We start from the raw sequence: 19,975 nt of genomic DNA, 5'->3' as shown, positions 1-19,975 counted from the left end.
TGTCTATGGTATTACAGTATTGACAGAAACAGGCCTAGAAGGCACGAGATGTCTGGGAGCCCACAATGCCCCAGGAGCCTTTACTCACTGGGCCTCTGTAAGAAAAGTGGAACAGAAGTTATGCTTTGGAGTTGCAGGAACTCCTGTGGTTCTCGTTGTGTGCTCTGTGTCATGACTGCGCCATAGAGGAGAGCTGAGTCTCCTTCCTCATTAACTTGTTATCTGGACGGGGCAGTGAGCACCTGCTGCCCTCCCTCCCCCCACCACGGCAGCCTCACTTAGTTGCAGACAGAGGAGGACTGTTATCTTCTTCCTGTTTCAAGGGATGCCCTCTTTACCTTCTGTGACCTCTCCCTTAGTCTTCCAATCAGAACCAGTGGGGAAGTTGCGGTGTCCAGTCTTTCCTCGTTTAATATTCTGTTATCTTTGTGCCTCTGGGCTCAGCTGGGAGCTGCAGGAGGAGGAGGAAATGGATGATGCGTGTCAGGATTCTTTGGATGAAAAGTATTTGGCTCTTTCCAGTCACCATGACTTGTCTGACTCCTGCCACCCTCCCGACAGTCCCACCCTCCCATCTGATGAGCATGAAATCTGCTCTCGTCTGGATGGAGCCCGTGAGTACTCTATTGGAAAGAGGACAAGCTCCGAATGGTCTCCCAGGTAGCCTCCATGTTCTTTGTGCTCACACCTCTGTCCGGGTACACAAATGTCTCTTTGATGGCAGGCCTTGGAGACCCATCTTGGTTTCAATCAGAATCTAGGACTCAGTTTTAAGCACACACATCAGGTGGGTCAGGTAGTTCGACACTCTTCCGAGTCCCAGGCCAAATCTCTGTCATCCCCGTTACCATGCCTGCTCCACTGCAAACAGCAGTCTCTGTCTCCTCTAAGTTGGTTTACCCTCAGTAGGGAGCCACCTAAGTGTCAAAAGATAAACACCTCTTGAATGTGTCTGGAAGTTTACCACCCAGGGCGTGGTGTGAACCCTGGCACCCTCCACCACTTGGAATAGCAAGAATCCTGTTCTCCAGGTGGCACCATAGATTCTTTGCTCTTTAGGAGTGATTAAATTCCATCCATCAGTCTAGTCTCGGTGTATAACTTCCTCCAAACCAACAGCAGCCAGCATACCTGATGGAGTAAGAGCTGAATCTTGCCACAGCCTTTCCAGAAAGCAACTAGATGAGCTCCTCATGACCTCGGGAAGAATATGTTGAACCCTTTGCCCAGGTTCAGGGAAGAGAACTTTGTTGTATTGATCTGCCAATTCAGAGACAGTCTGCCCTATGACTCAGGAAAGGAAGCCTCGTCCCTTTTCAGAAGACACAACCCGAGGCCTCCTGGAATATTCTGAGACTATCCTGTTCTCACGCTGAGAAGACTTATGTCCCTGGGTTGAAACAGGCCCCTGGGTTGGTAATGTGTCAAGAAGCAACTTTTTATGATGACTGGCCCTGTCCAAATTTATTTGCAGAAACTCAAAAAGATCAGAAGGATGAGGACAGAGATGAGCCAACAGCCCCCAGGTAACTGATAATCCTGGTTGTGAAAGCAATGGTGACATCTGAAGATCTCAAATCCAGGGAGAATTAGAAAGTACCAGTAGACCTGTTTCATCCCGTCGCGCTACCACGAATCACCCCTCTTAAGAATGCTGTCTGTTTCCTTGGGACTTGTCCTGTTAGTTTCCACTTGGTATTAATGTCTCAAGTTTAGGAACCTAGAATCAGCTTGACACAAGGCAAACTAACCAATCTTAGAGATTTCCTGCACTCAGGGAGACCACGCGTCCTCTCTTGTTTGGGGAAAACTAAGAGAAGTTGCATAACTTCTGTCTGCACATTTGGCCTGTTTAACGGTGAGGATTTCATAGCACGACATACAGCTCGACAAAAATGTGTCTATGGTATTACAGTATTGACAGAAACAGGCCTAGAAGGCACGAGATGTCTGGGAGCCCACAATGCCCCAGGAGCCTTTACTCACTGGGCCTCTGTAAGAAAAGTGGAACGGAAGTTATGCTTTGGAGTTGCAGGAACTCCTGTGGTTCTCGTTGTGTGCTCTGTGTCATGACTGCGCCATAGAGGAGAGCTGAGTCTCCTTCCTCATTAACTTGTTATCTGGACGGGGCAGTGAGCACCTGCTGCCCTCCCTCCCCCCACCACGGCAGCCTCACTTAGTTGCAGACAGAGGAGGACTGTTATCTTCTTCCTGTTTCAAGGGATGCCCTCTTTACCTTCTGTGACCTCTCCCTTAGTCTTCCAATCAGAACCAGTGGGGAAGTTGCGGTGTCCAGTCTTTCCTCGTTTAATATTCTGTTATCTTTGTGCCTCTGGGCTCAGCTGGGAGCTGCAGGAGGAGGAGGAAATGGATGATGCGTGTCAGGATTCTTTGGATGAAAAGTATTTGGCTCTTTCCAGTCACCATGACTTGTCTGACTCCTGCCACCCTCCCGACAGTCCCACCCTCCCATCTGATGAGCATGAAATCTGCTCTCGTCTGGATGGAGCCCGTGAGTACTCTATTGGAAAGAGGACAAGCTCCGAATGGTCTCCCAGGTAGCCTCCATGTTCTTTGTGCTCACACCTCTGTCCGGGTACACAAATGTCTCTTTGATGGCAGGCCTTGGAGACCCATCTTGGTTTCAATCAGAATCTAGGACTCAGTTTTAAGCACACACATCAGGTGGGTCAGGTAGTTCGACACTCTTCCGAGTCCCAGGCCAAATCTCTGTCATCCCCGTTACCATGCCTGCTCCACTGCAAACAGCAGTCTCTGTCTCCTCTAAGTTGGTTTACCCTCAGTAGGGAGCCACCTAAGTGTCAAAAGATAAACACCTCTTGAATGTGTCTGGAAGTTTACCACCCAGGGCGTGGTGTGAACCCTGGCACCCTCCACCACTTGGAATAGCAAGAATCCTGTTCTCCAGGTGGCACCATAGATTCTTTGCTCTTTAGGAGTGATTAAATTCCATCCATCAGTCTAGTCTCGGTGTATAACTTCCTCCAAACCAACAGCAGCCAGCATACCTGATGGAGTAAGAGCTGAATCTTGCCACAGCCTTTCCAGAAAGCAACTAGATGAGCTCCTCATGACCTCGGGAAGAATATGTTGAACCCTTTGCCCAGGTTCAGGGAAGAGAACTTTGTTGTATTGATCTGCCAATTCAGAGACAGTCTGCCCTATGACTCAGGAAAGGAAGCCTCGTCCCTTTTCAGAAGACACAACCCGAGGCCTCCTGGAATATTCTGAGACTATCCTGTTCTCACGCTGAGAAGACTTATGTCCCTGGGTTGAAACAGGCCCCTGGGTTGGTAATGTGTCAAGAAGCAACTTTTTATGATGACTGGCCCTGTCCAAATTTATTTGCAGAAACTCAAAAAGATCAGAAGGATGAGGACAGAGATGAGCCAACAGCCCCCAGGTAACTGATAATCCTGGTTGTGAAAGCAATGGTGACATCTGAAGATCTCAAATCCAGGGAGAATTAGAAAGTACCAGTAGACCTGTTTCATCCCGTCGCGCTACCACGAATCACCCCTCTTAAGAATGCTGTCTGTTTCCTTGGGACTTGTCCTGTTAGTTTCCACTTGGTATTAATGTCTCAAGTTTAGGAACCTAGAATCAGCTTGACACAAGGCAAACTAACCAATCTTAGAGATTTCCTGCACTCAGGGAGACCACGCGTCCTCTCTTGTTTGGGGAAAACTAAGAGAAGTTGCATAACTTCTGTCTGCACATTTGGCCTGTTGAACGGTGAGGATTTCATAGCACGACATACAGCTCGACAAAAATGTGTCTATGGTATTACAGTATTGACAGAAACAGGCCTAGAAGGCACGAGATGTCTGGGAGCCCACAATGCCCCAGGAGCCTTTACTCACTGGGCCTCTGTAAGAAAAGTGGAACAGAAGTTATGCTTTGGAGTTGCAGGAACTCCTGTGGTTCTCGTTGTGTGCTCTGTGTCATGACTGCGCCATAGAGGAGAGCTGAGTCTCCTTCCTCATTAACTTGTTATCTGGACGGGGCAGTGAGCACCTGCTGCCCTCCCTCCCCCCACCACGGCAGCCTCACTTAGTTGCAGACAGAGGAGGACTGTTATCTTCTTCCTGTTTCAAGGGATGCCCTCTTTACCTTCTGTGACCTCTCCCTTAGTCTTCCAATCAGAACCAGTGGGGAAGTTGCGGTGTCCAGTCTTTCCTCGTTTAATATTCTGTTATCTTTGTGCCTCTGGGCTCAGCTGGGAGCTGCAGGAGGAGGAGGAAATGGATGATGCGTGTCAGGATTCTTTGGATGAAAAGTATTTGGCTCTTTCCAGTCACCATGACTTGTCTGACTCCTGCCACCCTCCCGACAGTCCCACCCTCCCATCTGATGAGCATGAAATCTGCTCTCGTCTGGATGGAGCCCGTGAGTACTCTATTGGAAAGAGGACAAGCTCCGAATGGTCTCCCAGGTAGCCTCCATGTTCTTTGTGCTCACACCTCTGTCCGGGTACACAAATGTCTCTTTGATGGCAGGCCTTGGAGACCCATCTTGGTTTCAATCAGAATCTAGGACTCAGTTTTAAGCACACACATCAGGTGGGTCAGGTAGTTCGACACTCTTCCGAGTCCCAGGCCAAATCTCTGTCATCCCCGTTACCATGCCTGCTCCACTGCAAACAGCAGTCTCTGTCTCCTCTAAGTTGGTTTACCCTCAGTAGGGAGCCACCTAAGTGTCAAAAGATAAACACCTCTTGAATGTGTCTGGAAGTTTACCACCCAGGGCGTGGTGTGAACCCTGGCACCCTCCACCACTTGGAATAGCAAGAATCCTGTTCTCCAGGTGGCACCATAGATTCTTTGCTCTTTAGGAGTGATTAAATTCCATCCATCAGTCTAGTCTCGGTGTATAACTTCCTCCAAACCAACAGCAGCCAGCATACCTGATGGAGTAAGAGCTGAATCTTGCCACAGCCTTTCCAGAAAGCAACTAGATGAGCTCCTCATGACCTCGGGAAGAATATGTTGAACCCTTTGCCCAGGTTCAGGGAAGAGAACTTTGTTGTATTGATCTGCCAATTCAGAGACAGTCTGCCCTATGACTCAGGAAAGGAAGCCTCGTCCCTTTTCAGAAGACACAACCCGAGGCCTCCTGGAATATTCTGAGACTATCCTGTTCTCACGCTGAGAAGACTTATGTCCCTGGGTTGAAACAGGCCCCTGGGTTGGTAATGTGTCAAGAAGCAACTTTTTATGATGACTGGCCCTGTCCAAATTTATTTGCAGAAACTCAAAAAGATCAGAAGGATGAGGACAGAGATGAGCCAACAGCCCCCAGGTAACTGATAATCCTGGTTGTGAAAGCAATGGTGACATCTGAAGATCTCAAATCCAGGGAGAATTAGAAAGTACCAGTAGACCTGTTTCATCCCGTCACGCTACCACGAATCACCCCTCTTAAGAATGCTGTCTGTTTCCTTGGGACTTGTCCTGTTAGTTTCCACTTGGTATTAATGTCTCAAGTTTAGGAACCTAGAATCAGCTTGACACAAGGCAAACTAACCAATCTTAGAGATTTCCTGCACTCAGGGAGACCACGCGTCCTCTCTTGTTTGGGGAAAACTAAGAGAAGTTGCATAACTTCTGTCTGCACATTTGGCCTGTTGAACGGTGAGGATTTCATAGCACGACATACAGCTCGACAAAAATGTGTCTATGGTATTACAGTATTGACAGAAACAGGCCTAGAAGGCACGAGATGTCTGGGAGCCCACAATGCCCCAGGAGCCTTTACTCACTGGGCCTCTGTAAGAAAAGTGGAACAGAAGTTATGCTTTGGAGTTGCAGGAACTCCTGTGGTTCTCGTTGTGTGCTCTGTGTCATGACTGCGCCATAGAGGAGAGCTGAGTCTCCTTCCTCATTAACTTGTTATCTGGACGGGGCAGTGAGCACCTGCTGCCCTCCCTCCCCCCACCACGGCAGCCTCACTTAGTTGCAGACAGAGGAGGACTGTTATCTTCTTCCTGTTTCAAGGGATGCCCTCTTTACCTTCTGTGACCTCTCCCTTAGTCTTCCAATCAGAACCAGTGGGGAAGTTGCGGTGTCCAGTCTTTCCTCGTTTAATATTCTGTTATCTTTGTGCCTCTGGGCTCAGCTGGGAGCTGCAGGAGGAGGAGGAAATGGATGATGCGTGTCAGGATTCTTTGGATGAAAAGTATTTGGCTCTTTCCAGTCACCATGACTTGTCTGACTCCTGCCACCCTCCCGACAGTCCCACCCTCCCATCTGATGAGCATGAAATCTGCTCTCGTCTGGATGGAGCCCGTGAGTACTCTATTGGAAAGAGGACAAGCTCCGAATGGTCTCCCAGGTAGCCTCCATGTTCTTTGTGCTCACACCTCTGTCCGGGTACACAAATGTCTCTTTGATGGCAGGCCTTGGAGACCCATCTTGGTTTCAATCAGAATCTAGGACTCAGTTTTAAGCACACACATCAGGTGGGTCAGGTAGTTCGACACTCTTCCGAGTCCCAGGCCAAATCTCTGTCATCCCCGTTACCATGCCTGCTCCACTGCAAACAGCAGTCTCTGTCTCCTCTAAGTTGGTTTACCCTCAGTAGGGAGCCACCTAAGTGTCAAAAGATAAACACCTCTTGAATGTGTCTGGAAGTTTACCACCCAGGGCGTGGTGTGAACCCTGGCACCCTCCACCACTTGGAATAGCAAGAATCCTGTTCTCCAGGTGGCACCATAGATTCTTTGCTCTTTAGGAGTGATTAAATTCCATCCATCAGTCTAGTCTCGGTGTATAACTTCCTCCAAACCAACAGCAGCCAGCATACCTGATGGAGTAAGAGCTGAATCTTGCCACAGCCTTTCCAGAAAGCAACTAGATGAGCTCCTCATGACCTCGGGAAGAATATGTTGAACTCTTTGCCCAGGTTCAGGGAAGAGAACTTTGTTGTATTGATCTGCCAATTCAGAGACAGTCTGCCCTATGACTCAGGAAAGGAAGCCTCGTCCCTTTTCAGAAGACACAACCCGAGGCCTCCTGGAATATTCTGAGACTATCCTGTTCTCACGCTGAGAAGACTTATGTCCCTGGGTTGAAACAGGCCCCTGGGTTGGTAATGTGTCAAGAAGCAACTTTTTATGATGACTGGCCCTGTCCAAATTTATTTGCAGAAACTCAAAAAGATCAGAAGGATGAGGACAGAGATGAGCCAACAGCCCCCAGGTAACTGATAATCCTGGTTGTGAAAGCAATGGTGACATCTGAAGATCTCAAATCCAGGGAGAATTAGAAAGTACCAGTAGACCTGTTTCATCCCGTCACGCTACCACGAATCACCCCTCTTAAGAATGCTGTCTGTTTCCTTGGGACTTGTCCTGTTAGTTTCCACTTGGTATTAATGTCTCAAGTTTAGGAACCTAGAATCAGCTTGACACAAGGCAAACTAACCAATCTTAGAGATTTCCTGCACTCAGGGAGACCACGCGTCCTCTCTTGTTTGGGGAAAACTAAGAGAAGTTGCATAACTTCTGTCTGCACATTTGGCCTGTTGAACGGTGAGGATTTCATAGCACGACATACAGCTCGACAAAAATGTGTCTATGGTATTACAGTATTGACAGAAACAGGCCTAGAAGGCACGAGATGTCTGGGAGCCCACAATGCCCCAGGAGCCTTTACTCACTGGGCCTCTGTAAGAAAAGTGGAACAGAAGTTATGCTTTGGAGTTGCAGGAACTCCTGTGGTTCTCGTTGTGTGCTCTGTGTCATGACTGCGCCATAGAGGAGAGCTGAGTCTCCTTCCTCATTAACTTGTTATCTGGACGGGGCAGTGAGCACCTGCTGCCCTCCCTCCCCCCACCACGGCAGCCTCACTTAGTTGCAGACAGAGGAGGACTGTTATCTTCTTCCTGTTTCAAGGGATGCCCTCTTTACCTTCTGTGACCTCTCCCTTAGTCTTCCAATCAGAACCAGTGGGGAAGTTGCGGTGTCCAGTCTTTCCTCGTTTAATATTCTGTTATCTTTGTGCCTCTGGGCTCAGCTGGGAGCTGCAGGAGGAGGAGGAAATGGATGATGCGTGTCAGGATTCTTTGGATGAAAAGTATTTGGCTCTTTCCAGTCACCATGACTTGTCTGACTCCTGCCACCCTCCCGACAGTCCCACCCTCCCATCTGATGAGCATGAAATCTGCTCTCGTCTGGATGGAGCCCGTGAGTACTCTATTGGAAAGAGGACAAGCTCCGAATGGTCTCCCAGGTAGCCTCCATGTTCTTTGTGCTCACACCTCTGTCCGGGTACACAAATGTCTCTTTGATGGCAGGCCTTGGAGACCCATCTTGGTTTCAATCAGAATCTAAGATTCAGTTGTAAGCACAAACATGGGGCGTGTCAAGTAGCTGTACACCCTTCCAAGTCCCACATCAAATCTCTGTCATCCTGGGACCCAATGCCAAGCACAGGCTGATGAACACCAGGTAAACCAGAGTGGGGAGATTCAAGAGATCATAACACACTTCCAGCCACCACTGATGCTCCTGCACAACAGGAGTCTCCATGAGCTCCTTCTAGAAAGATGGGCCCTGTGATCTCTCCTGTAATTTTCTTCCTAATTGAGTTCCTGAACTGAGCATTAATGCCTGTCCAAGGAGGGTGGTAGTCTTGCCTATTTCTTTGGAGATGTTGTTACCATGGTTCCTCAGCTCTGGAATCTGGTCTCTCTCACCTCTGAGATATCTTGTCCTTGCTAAACAGTCTGCTGAGGAACGAGACAAAGATACCTCTGTCTTTCCATGTCTGGAGTTTTCGCTGAAATCAAGGCATGGGCCCTGGTGGCCCCACCTCTATGAATCACCCAGGATCCTGGCCTCTTGAAAGCGCCAAATACACTTTCCTCCGTGGGGTGTATGGATTCCATCCATCAGTCTCATCTTGGTGTACAATCCCACCTATCTCACCAAAGACCAGGGTGTCTGCTGGGGCCAAGCTGACTCTTTCGGCAACACCTCTTGAAGGCTGCTGACATGTTCCCTGTGATCTTTGGTGAAAATAGACGTATTTAACTGTTTGCTCGACTCAGGGCAGAGGACATGGGGGTGATGATCTACCAGGGCCGGGTCGATGTCTGACTAGACGTTTCTGAATTTGTATGCAGAAAGTCATGAAGACGAGGAGTATGTGGAAGAGAGAGAACCACTGTCCAAAATGAACGACCAGGAGAGGGTAAAGGACAGGTAAAGTATGGAAAGGTTCCTAGAAAGATCAAGGAGCACAAAGGTGACCACATCTGTGATGCGATGGTCACCCAAACCTGCAGATTGCACTCCTGTCATTCCCTCAACCAACAACGACATAGCCCTCTTAATGGGGCTGTGCAATCTCCTTCTGGTACTTGTAGAGTTAGTCTGAACCAAGGTGAACCAACTACTCTCATGGATTTCCTGTACTGCCGGACATCACGTGTCCTCTCATGGATGGTTGGCTAAAAGGCAGGGTGAGATTCACATCCGCTTTCTGCAGAGTTCATGTTAGGTCGTTGGCAGGTATTTCACAGCAGGGAAGGTAACTTGACCCCCGAAAGTGGTATTATGTTAGACACTGAGAGAAGGTGGCCTAGAAGGTACAAGAACGCTGGAGTCTGCAATGCCTCAGGAGCTGGTATTGCCTGGCCGCTGATGGAGCTTTCAAAACTATTTAGGCATTTGCCAAACATGTCCAAAAACTCTGTTTTGAAGGCAAATGGGGGATGTTCTCATAGAAACCTCTGCGGAGGTCCTAAGAACCTTTGACTCAATTCCAATTATACGTTTTCCTTTCTAACCCAACATAGGGAGTTCGAATTTCTAATTCGACTTCAGGCACGAGAGCTGACCCAGTTACGCCTAAAGACACGGGAAGGAAGAGAGCTATCCCTCCTGCTTAATCAGAACCTCAAGGAGCTCCTGGGCCGCAGTGACCTTAACAACCTCCGGGGGCAGGCCTTCCAAGAGCAATTGGCTGAGGGATGCAGGCTGTCCCAGGCCCTTGTCAACAAGCTCGGCCCAGGTAAGGCGGCCACAAGCCCTGATTGTGCTGAGCTCTCCAAGGTCCCCGGCTCACAAGAGACTCCACTTCTCCCCTCCTAATGTTTTTGCCATCTGTCCTGGTTTCCACATCACACTTGGGGTCATGACAGGACCAGGAGCGGCTGGGTGGAAGGAAAGAGAGGAGAAATGTACAAGGTGGAGGTGATAGTGTTCCGAGTGCCTGCTTCCTCCCTCATTTGCCATGGCCCTTGGGACAGGGGGCAGCCTCCACCCAGTTTTAGAGCACAGAAAGGCAGACATGATAGGAGGCAGCTAGTAAGGCGGAAAAGGGCCCTGAGCTAAGCGTGGACGTTCCCAGGCTCCAGCCTGAGTTCTGTCTTTTCTAACAGTGGGTGCGGGACGGATGTATCCTTCCTGGATTTCAGTGTCTTCATCTCTAACGTGATTAACACATGTGTTGCATAGTAGTTGTAGCATTCCAATAGGGAAGGCCTATGAGCGTACTTTCACAATGCTAGGGTCACTCACTGGGGTTGATTTCAGTGCTGGGTATGGTAGAATCTGGTAGCGGGATGTGGGTTTACACTAGAATACTTAGCACTTAACGAGGAGAGAATTTTCCTGGTGAACGGTAGAAGCAGACGTGGAAGTCCCCATGAAGGACCAAGTCATGTGAGACTCATGGGACAGAACTGTTTTTCGTCTCCTGAGAGAAAGGAAGAGGTTCTCTGTGAAAGGCATGATGAGATACAGAGTCAGTGAGCTTGGGAACCAGCCTTGTGGCAGGAGGGAGGAGAGAGTGGGAGGAGCCCCTAGGAAAGCTGGAGGAGCATCTCTTGATCTGGGTAACCAAATCAATTTTTAACTCCTTGCCCAGTTCCACCAGAGCATGCCATCTGGGACCCATCAGATCAGGGCCACTTTGCCTGATCCATCAGAATACCACGGCAGCCCATTTCTTTACAGACAAAACACGACACCTTTCTGAACTCATGTAGAGGTAATTCATGTCTCCAGGCCCAGAAAGGCACCTGCATTTGTAACGGGTGAAGTGCAACTAGCTCATGTCTAAATGGACCTTTCTCAATTTCTTTGCAGAAAACCACGAAGAGGAGGCTGAAGAACAACTGGGATCACTGACCCCCAGGTAACAGTGAAGGATCAGAGGAGGGTAATGTGCAATCAAATGCAGAGAGGGTTCTGGAAAGAACAAACGCAGAGGTCAAAAGTAGCTGCTTTCCTGAAGCAAGGAGGCACAAAACTGGCTGATTGTGCTGGTCTCCTCCACTCCCTCCATCTGGATCGTCCCTGTTCTTTGCAGCATGTGGAGTCTGTCTCACTCCCAGTGAGGTAACCAGGCCTAGAGACGTCCTGCCCCTTCAGACATGCCTTCTTCTCCTCCGGAGGGTCAAAACCCAGAGTCAGGTCCATACCTGCTCTCTGCATGTGGGCCTGAGCGTGTTGGCAGGTATTTCATGACAAGGAAAGTAACCAGACTAAATAAACATTCCTATTTTGCCTCAACCTTTAGAGAAGGAGGCCTAGAAGTTCCAAGATCTCTTCCAGTCTCCAGTGTCTCAGGAGCGTGTTTTCACTGGGTCACTGTGTGTAACATGCAAAAGGAAAGAAGAAAAAATGTGGTCCACCAAAAATGAGCAGATTTCTACTTGGAAGGCCTTTTGGGGATATTCTCACCAAAATCTCTCTCAAACTGTTTATCATCTCTCATGACCCCATTTCCACTCAGGATTTCTCTTCTCTCCCGCCTAGGAAATACCATTTCCTCATTCATGATCATGCACGAAAGCTGACCCGGATACGCCAGACGTTACGGGAAGGAAGAGAGCTCTCTGTCCTCCTCCATCAGGACCTCAGGGACCTCCTCACCCACAGTGACATTGGCAGAGACTGGGGACAGGGCTTCCAAGAACAACTGGCTGAGGGATCCAGGCTGGCAGAGCGCCTTGTCCACAAGCTTAGCCCAGGTAAGGCGGCCAGAAGCCCTGACTGCGCTGAGCCCCTCCAAGGTCCCTGGCTGACAAGAGCCTCGGCATCTCCCCTCATAATGCTTTCGCCAGCTGTCCTGGTGTCCACATCGCACTTGGAGCCATGACAGGACCACGACTGGCTGGGTGGGAGCAGAGGGGAGAAATGCACAGGGGGACGTCATAGTGCTCCAAGAGCCTGCTTCCGCCCTGAGGGACCGTGCCCTTTGGGGCAGGAGGCAGCCTCCACCTGGTGTCACAGCACACAAAGGAGGACGTGACAGGAGGCAGCTTGTTAGAGTGAAAAGAATCCTGGACTGAGCCAGAGCTCCTCGGGCTCTTGCCTGAGCTCTGGCTTTTATAGCTACAGGCGAGTACTTGATTTCTCCTTCCTGGATTTCCGTCTCCTCATCTGTAAAATGGGTCAAAAGATGTGTTGCCTGGTAGCTGTAACTACTAAAGGAGGGAATGCTCATGAATGTGCTTCAGAAAGGGATCATACTCCTAACCGTTTGGGGTTTATTTGGTTATAATCTGAAAATCTTGGGGCAGATACGTTGATTTGTAACAGAACACTTTCCACAAGAATATTTTCCCCTCTTATGATATAAAAGCCAACATGCAGGTCCCCGTGAAGTCCCGGGATGTATGGAGGGGTGAGTCATGGGGTTTTCTATCCTCCTTTTAGAGAAAGGAGTAGGGTCTATGTCGGGGTTCTGAGTGGACATACAGTCACTGAGACTAGGGAACCAGCTTTGTGGAAGGAGGAGGAGAGAACTAGAGAATTCCAGAGGGAAACTGGACAACTGCCCAATGACCTGGAGACAAAAGATATTTGATCTTTACGCAGTTAAACTCAGAGCACGCCATGATGGGGATCCAGCAGATCAAGGACATTTTGCCTGATGGGTCAGGACACCATCCCAGGCCATTCCTTCAAAGTCACACATGGGGCTGTCAGTACAACTCTCTCAGTGTGTCCTGCCCTCATACACAGGTCATTGCTGTCCGTGCCCAGGCAGGCCTTTGTGTCTGTAGCGGGTGAAGGGGCACTATTTCATCTCTGTCTGGATTTTGTTTGCAGAAAACCTGGAAGACGATGACGAGGAGGAAGAACAAGAATCGCTGAGCCCCAGGTAACAATGAATGAGGAGGGCTAATAAGCAAGGGTACAATGTGGGGAGAGCACCTGAAAGAAAGACCCTGAGGGCCAAATAGCCCCAGGGTTCACAGGCAAGGGGGAACCAGCACTGCCCCTGCTGCTGATTCCGCTCACTCCAGCAACGATGGCAAAGCCCTTTGAACTAGGTTGTCTCTTGTCTTTGTGGTACTCGTGGCCTCGGTCTGACAAGGGGAACTAAGAACTCTCAGGGATTTCCTGCCCTGAAAGAAATCCCTTGTTCTCTCTTGGAAGGCTAAAACAAGGATGAGATGCATGTCTGCTTTCCCAACTGATGGCCTTAGGTCCTTCATAGGTATAGCATAGCCAGAAAGGATCTAGACAAAATTAAAAAAAAAAAAACATAACAGGTCACAGTATTGACAGAAAATGGCCTAGAAGGCACAAGATCTCTGGGAGTCCACGATGCCTCCGAAGCCTGCATTCGCTGGGCTGCCATATGTAGATTCAACACAATGTATTCACAAACTGGAAGCCATTGCGTTGGGTCTCCGAGTGTGATGCGTCTGCCTTACAGGGAGAGCGCAGCCCCGTCACCACCTCACTGTCGGTCCAGTGCACTGAGCACGTTCTGCTCACTCTCATTCTCTCTCTCCCTCTCTCCTGTTCCAGGACAGCCAGGCTTTGCCCCAGTCCCTTGCACCCTACCCTTCAATCAGAACCAGCTGGGACACTGTGGTGTCTAATCCTTCTTGATCTCTTCTTTTCTCTTCCCTCTCTCACCAGTCTGGAGAGGGAGCTGCTGGAGAAGGAGATTGTGAATGAAATCCTTCCAGATCCATCAGGTGAACAGAATTCGACTCCTTCCAGTCCTCGTGATCTGTCTGCCTCCGGGGAACCCCTCAGAAGCACTGCCTTTCCGTGTGATGAGCCTCAAGTCAGATTGACTCTGGAGGCAGCCAGTGAGTACTCCCATCAGAAAGCAGATAAATCCAAGTGGTCTCCCAGTTAGCCTCCATATTTTTTAAGCTCACCACGGCTGGCCAGGTAGAGAGATACTTTCTGCAGGCTCTTGGACCGAGTTTTAAGTACAGATTTCAGGAGGGCTTGGGAGCTGTGCTCTCAGCCTAGTCCCTAGCTATGTCCCTCTCAGCCTGTCCCTCAGTGGCATCTGCAAGCCATTTTTCCCCAGGTGGGAGAGAGAAGGGATCATGACCACCTCACAGCCAGCACTACAGCAGGGGCACAGTAGGTATTTGTCAGACCTCTTTCTTTAAGATGACACATCTCATCTCCTGCAGTGTTTCTGCTAATTGCATTTCCTGAGCAGTGTCTCCCACGCCTCTCTGGCTATCCACACGTGGAACAGTTTTACTCAATTATTCTGGAGGTCTGTTCTCATGATTTGGGGTTTAAAGCTGATGCTCTACTTCCTCTGGGGTGACTACCTCCCTCTGAAGATTTAAAAACGAGATCCTAGACGCCGCATCCTGCCTGTGCCCCTTGGTTTCAATGAAGCCAGAGCTCTGGCTCTGGTTTCCCCTCCTCCATAAATGGCCATGAGTTTCATCCTTTGTGTAGGCTCAGTGACTTCTTCCATGTGTGGGTTAGAGCTTCAAGCATGAGTCACGTCTTAGTGTTGTAATCTCATGGAAATGTCAACAACCAGTGTGCCTGATAGGACCCTCGTCTAACTTATGAGCAAAGAAGAACATGAGGCCACAGGACAGAAGGACTACAAAGGCAGGGGGAGGAGTCTGCATGTGTAGAGTTGGACCATGATGAGAACAGGACTTCTGGGTGATTGGATTATTCAGACGTTTGATCATGTGGAGATGACAGGATCAGAGAAGCAGAAGGAGACTCCTGGATCCAGGTGTCAATGATGAGAGTCTCATAGAGTGTGTTGTCAGGAATCTACATGGTAACACCATCCCAAATGAGAGTTTTACGAAACATTTAAAACAAACATTGGTGGCAATGAGGATGTGCAGAGGGGAGGAGAAAGGGGAACCCACAGTGGTGTGGAGAAGGCCCTGGGGGTTATGACCCGCCTTAGCCTGACCTGGACTGGTCTGAGGCTATTTCAGGTCTTTGGTTAGCCCTCTTTCTGAGAATAGATTTTCATTTCACAGAAGAAATTGAAACATGTTGGATTAGGGACTAAAGCCCAGACCCCCGGAAGAGTGTGTAACATAAGGACTGTGCAGCATATTACGTCCCTGAAGAACCACACCAAGCCTGATGCCGTAGCACCTCTGGTCCATAAGTTTCTTATAAGGGTCTCAGACCTCTACCTCATTACTTACAGCTGCTACTACCTGACCCCCCCCCCACCAAGTGGCAAAAGAATATATATATGTGTGGGTGGGTGGAGGGCAGCCAAAACTTACAGAAAAGGAAGGTCAAAAGGCTCCAGAACTTTGCAAAGATTCCAAACTTGGTCTACAGTTTGCCAACTCCCTTCTTACTGGAAACAGAAGCCTTGGGACCATACTTCTTCCCTTCCTCTGATATTCTTCAGGGCAGACACCAGCAACTCTTTCTCCCCCATGTCCTGAGTCCTCTTTAGAACCTTCTCTGTAGGCTCCTGGACTAAGGTTACTAGTAACAGAGTAATAGGCATGACCTCATCTGCCCATGCAAAGCCCTCTGGACTCCAGTGGGTGACTGTCCACTTCAGGGCCACTGCAGCCTGGGCACCTGCCATCTCGGCCTCCCCAGGCACACACGTCATGGCGACATCTCCTTCATATACATGAAGTCTGAGTTTGTTTCCTGAGACCACTGACAAGCAGGGACTTCTGAAATGGGTGATCTGGGAGAGCTTAGCAACGGGAAACTCGGATTGGTCCTACTGAAACCACTTCTTGTTTCAGCTCCTTCCTGGGAGGCTTGTCAGCAAGGGCCTTTGAGTGGAAACTTGAGTTTCCAAAGGACAGAGATGCAAACTTCACAAGCACCGCTGGAGCCAAGCAGCTGGGGGAGCAATTATCTGGGGCTGAAGCTGGACCAGTTCCATTGCGGGGATGGCAAAGCCACGCTTGGTCTTTCCTTCACCACCTGGAGCTTTGCAGCCAACAGTGTTTCCGCAAACCGAGGTTCAGTCTTCCAAGGTAAGAAAGAAAAGAAGAATAGGAAGCTCTAGTAAACGTGTTGGGCGTCACAGGGTTGTGGGGGGAGGCGACAATGGGGCCTCTCCCGTGCTCGCTTCAGGTCAGGTTGAAAGCCGTGAGGCTCTGAGAGAGCGAGGTGGTGAGAGCCTGGGCTTTAGGATCAGCTCTGCCCCAGGTCCTGGGTTTGCATCTTACTGGCTGTTTCCCTTGGCCAGGTTGTTGAATCTCTTAGGTATTTACATCCCAATTCCCTCATCTGAATCCCCTGAGAATTAGGTCTGCATTCCATACTCTTACTCATACTGCGTTAATACTCTTGGGAGTATTAAGGACATCATTTCTACAGTGTCTGATTCAATAAAAATTGCTTGATAACAACTATGAGTATGTCAAATCCACCCCCGTATCTTTCTGGTGCTTTAACACTTACAAAATGATTCTGTGTGCCTTGTTCTGTCTGATGCAGAGCAGTCTTGATGGTCTCCACTCTCTCTGGACCCCATCTTCCCTTCTCTGTCAGAAAGGCACGTTTGCCCATTTTCCCCTCGTCTTTCAGGATCCATCATCAGGCCAGTTTTCCTGTTAGGTGCCCCCAGTAACACTGCCGTAGACACACTCAGTCCCCATGGAAACACTGGTGCACGGCTCAGTGTCCTCCTTATTCTTCACTTTTTTCCCTCTGTTTCGTGGAAAGGGCCACCTTCATCCTTAAAGTGCACAAGTCAGTCTCTTTTAGGAGACTCGATTTAATTCACCAGCTCTACTCATCTCTAAGTCCATGTCCTCAGTGTTTTTCTCCTCAGGATCCTGAGGGGTTGCTTACAACTGAGCTTCCAGACCCTGACATCCGTTTCCTCTGGGTCTGCTCCTCCTCACCCTCCACCACTCTCAGCATCTCCTCCTGGGCCCTGGAGCTGCCTGGTGCTCATCCTTCAGGTGACGGTGTCCTCTGAGGAAGGAGGAGAGACCCATGTTCTCAAGCGGAGGTGGGGCAACAAGGAGCGCCCTGTCGCTCGTGGACAGGTCCTACAGAAAGTCTCAGTGAGGGTCAGGAGAGGCGGAGCCATGACAAGTGCCGGCAGATCTTGGGCTGTTGAGTTGTCTTCTCACCCTCTAGCCTCTCTTTTTCCTTCTCCTTGGCTTCCCCAATCCCAGCCAAGACTCAGCCTCACTGGCCTAGTCGCTCTCTTTCCTGCTCACTTTCCACAGGGGCCTGAGCATGAAACCAGGCTCCACGCCAGGTTTTTTGGCCAACGATAGTTTCTTAGTCCATTCAGGCTGCTGGCACAAAAATTCCATTGACTGGGTGACATAGAAACCGCAGAAATTTATTTATTGGAGTTCTGGAGGCTGAGAGGTGCAACATCACGGCGCTGGCACCTTCGAGGTTTGGGGAGAGCCCCCTTCCTGGTTCACAGAGACTGTCTTCTCGCGCCATCCTCACGTGCTGGAAGGGATAAGGGAGCTCTGTGGGGTCTCCTTTATGAGGGCACTAATCCCATTCACGAGGGACGTGCCGCCCAAAGGCCCCACCTCGAAACACCATCACACTGGGGATCCGGTTTCCACAGAGGAATTTGGGGGAACGTAAGCGATCCTTCTCTGGAGATTCCGTCAATGCTCTTTGTGTTATCCTCACCGTCCTCCTCCTGGTGTTCCACGGGTCATCTGTTTCTCGCCACAGGCTTTCTCCTTCTTCTTGCACTTCTAAATGTTTTCCAATTTCAACTGACCAGAATAGTGATTAGAATGTCATATTCAATGCCTCCAAATCCCTATTTATTCATCTGTTCCATCAGAGAAAAAAACACATATGCATAGATGTATTTATATATTATGTCATACATTCTGTGTATTTTGTGTGTACCTTGTATAGGGTACATATATGACATATATATATATGCAAGTTTTGTAAACTCCCCTGCTTTCACCCTCCCCCAGTTTTTTCTCTCCTATGTTTTCCCGTGCACTCTGGTTCTGCGTGATCTCTACAATCTCCTTCCTGCCAGTAGGACAACCTCTGTCCATGTGATTTCCTTCCCTTTGTCTTCTCTACTGAGACACTGTCTTTATCAATTCTGTTTTTCTTGATATCTTTTGGCAAATGGGAGTGTGTTTGCCTCCTGACCATCTCATCACCACTGAGCACCGTAAAAAAGATCGACAAAAAAGAAAATCTCACTGTCTGCATTGGCTTCACCTCACCCCCACGGACTTTCAGATGGCCGTTGTTGTTCGAGCCACTTTCCTTATTCGATGTCGCTCTCGGGTGGGGAGTAAGTCACTGTGGGTCGTGAATAACTGTGGATCCTGTTGGCTGTGATTTTCTTTTCAGAGCTGGGTTTGGACGCATCCCTCAGGATGAAGACCCCTCCCACGCTGAAGGGTGATGCTCTTGAGTGTTCGGATGCCAGCAAGCAGGGGTGTCAAGTCATTGGTCACATTGATGCCTCAATTGTCATCCAACAGAGGATTCTCAAAAGAAAACTGCGGCTCAGCAAGTGGAGACTAGCATGCAGATTCCCTGGCCTTCAAGCTTAGGGTCCAGAGGTGAGCCCATCCGGGGCTCTCAGATGCACTTATTCCTCAGTGCTCCTGTCTAAGCTTATAGCTCAGTCTCCTGCTCTTTTTTCTCTCCCTTGTTTGTTCTGTTCAACATCTGGTGCTACCTCTGTCTGGTCTCACCTCTGTCCTCCGTGGGGGCTGCCACTGTGCCAGGCCCTTCCATCTCCGTCTCCTGTGTGCACTCTGACGTCTGCTGTGTTTCCACTGCCGCTGTCCTGATATTCCCTCTCACCTTTCGTCTTAGTCAAGGGGAAGCCCGGCCCCATGGTCCTCCTCATCACAAAGCATCTTTGAGCCACTGAACACATGGCGCTTTGTCTGAAATCACACACTTTCTTGGCTTCTTTGCCTTCCCTTCCCTGCTTCCCCAACTCCACTGCCTCTTGCTTCTGGGAGCATTGTCCAAATGGATCACTTGCACATGGATATTCCTCCTGTATGTGTTAGGGAACCCGACCTAGGACAACCCTTAACCCTGGACTTCTCCATGTGAATAGGAAGTGTTGAAACTGAGGAGAAAGAGCCCCGGTTACAAAAACTAAACGAGTGGCTGGGTCATGGCCATGTGGTTGAGTTCACGCGCTCTGCTTCAGCAGCCCAGGATTTTCCCGGTTCAGATCCTGGGCACGGCCCTAGCACTGCTCATCAGGCCATGCTGAGGCAGCGTTCCACAGCGCTGAACTAGAAGGACCCACAACTGGAACATACAACTATGTCTTGTGGGGCTTTAAGGAGGAGAAGAAGAAAACAAAAAAGATTAGCCACAGATATTAGCTCAGGGCAAATCTTTAAAAAGAAAAAACCTCACTGAGAGCCTGGGTGGGAGTGCTGGACTGGCCTGGTGTCGGGTTTCTCCTCGGCCCCAGGTGTGCAGGCCTTGGCTGGTCTGCATGGGGCTTCCAGGGACCGAGTGTCCCCACCTCAGGGCCTCCTCGGAGCTGGCAGTAGTACTGCCATGTAATAAGCAACTGGGGACTTTTATTTAGATGAATCCCTTGACCTCACAACTCAAGATTCTCATTTAAATGCTCTGGGGTGGACTTCGGGCTTCAGTATTTTTAGAAAGCTCTCAAGTAGTTTTTATGCAGCTACAGATAAGAAGAACCCTTTGTCTCCTATGACCTCAGGTTCAGCATAGAAATGTGCCAAACATGTCAGTGCTTCATTGAAA

The 19,975-nt window shown here is 49.5% G+C and overlaps 1 protein-coding gene across 1 annotated transcript in view; it reads left to right on the top strand.

Moving 5' to 3' along the window:
* Window positions 1–19,975, top strand: part of LOC138915197 (neuroblastoma breakpoint family member 15-like) — a 39,093-nt gene that overhangs the window by 16,133 nt on the left and 2,985 nt on the right. The window contains exons 12-28 of the mRNA XM_070220017.1: window positions 445–614; window positions 1,475–1,526; window positions 2,343–2,512; window positions 3,373–3,424; window positions 4,241–4,410; window positions 5,271–5,322; window positions 6,139–6,308; window positions 7,169–7,220; window positions 8,037–8,206; window positions 9,148–9,226; window positions 9,823–10,037; window positions 11,117–11,165; window positions 11,789–12,003; window positions 13,088–13,139; window positions 13,910–14,085; window positions 16,003–16,239; window positions 18,575–18,789. Of these exons, the coding sequence (XP_070076118.1) occupies window positions 445–614; window positions 1,475–1,526; window positions 2,343–2,512; window positions 3,373–3,424; window positions 4,241–4,410; window positions 5,271–5,322; window positions 6,139–6,308; window positions 7,169–7,220; window positions 8,037–8,206; window positions 9,148–9,226; window positions 9,823–10,037; window positions 11,117–11,165; window positions 11,789–12,003; window positions 13,088–13,139; window positions 13,910–14,085; window positions 16,003–16,239; window positions 18,575–18,780 (2,287 nt within the window). The 3' untranslated portion in view covers window positions 18,781–18,789. The remainder of the gene's footprint in view (window positions 1–444; window positions 615–1,474; window positions 1,527–2,342; window positions 2,513–3,372; window positions 3,425–4,240; window positions 4,411–5,270; window positions 5,323–6,138; window positions 6,309–7,168; window positions 7,221–8,036; window positions 8,207–9,147; window positions 9,227–9,822; window positions 10,038–11,116; window positions 11,166–11,788; window positions 12,004–13,087; window positions 13,140–13,909; window positions 14,086–16,002; window positions 16,240–18,574; window positions 18,790–19,975) is intronic.

The sequence above is a fragment of the Equus caballus genome, chromosome 8 (genome assembly GCF_041296265.1).
Source record: "Equus caballus isolate H_3958 breed thoroughbred chromosome 8, TB-T2T, whole genome shotgun sequence".
Lineage (NCBI taxonomy): Eukaryota > Metazoa > Chordata > Mammalia > Perissodactyla > Equidae > Equus > Equus caballus.
The sequence above is the reverse complement of the archived record's forward strand: the minus strand, read 5'-3'. Positions and strand labels throughout refer to the sequence as shown.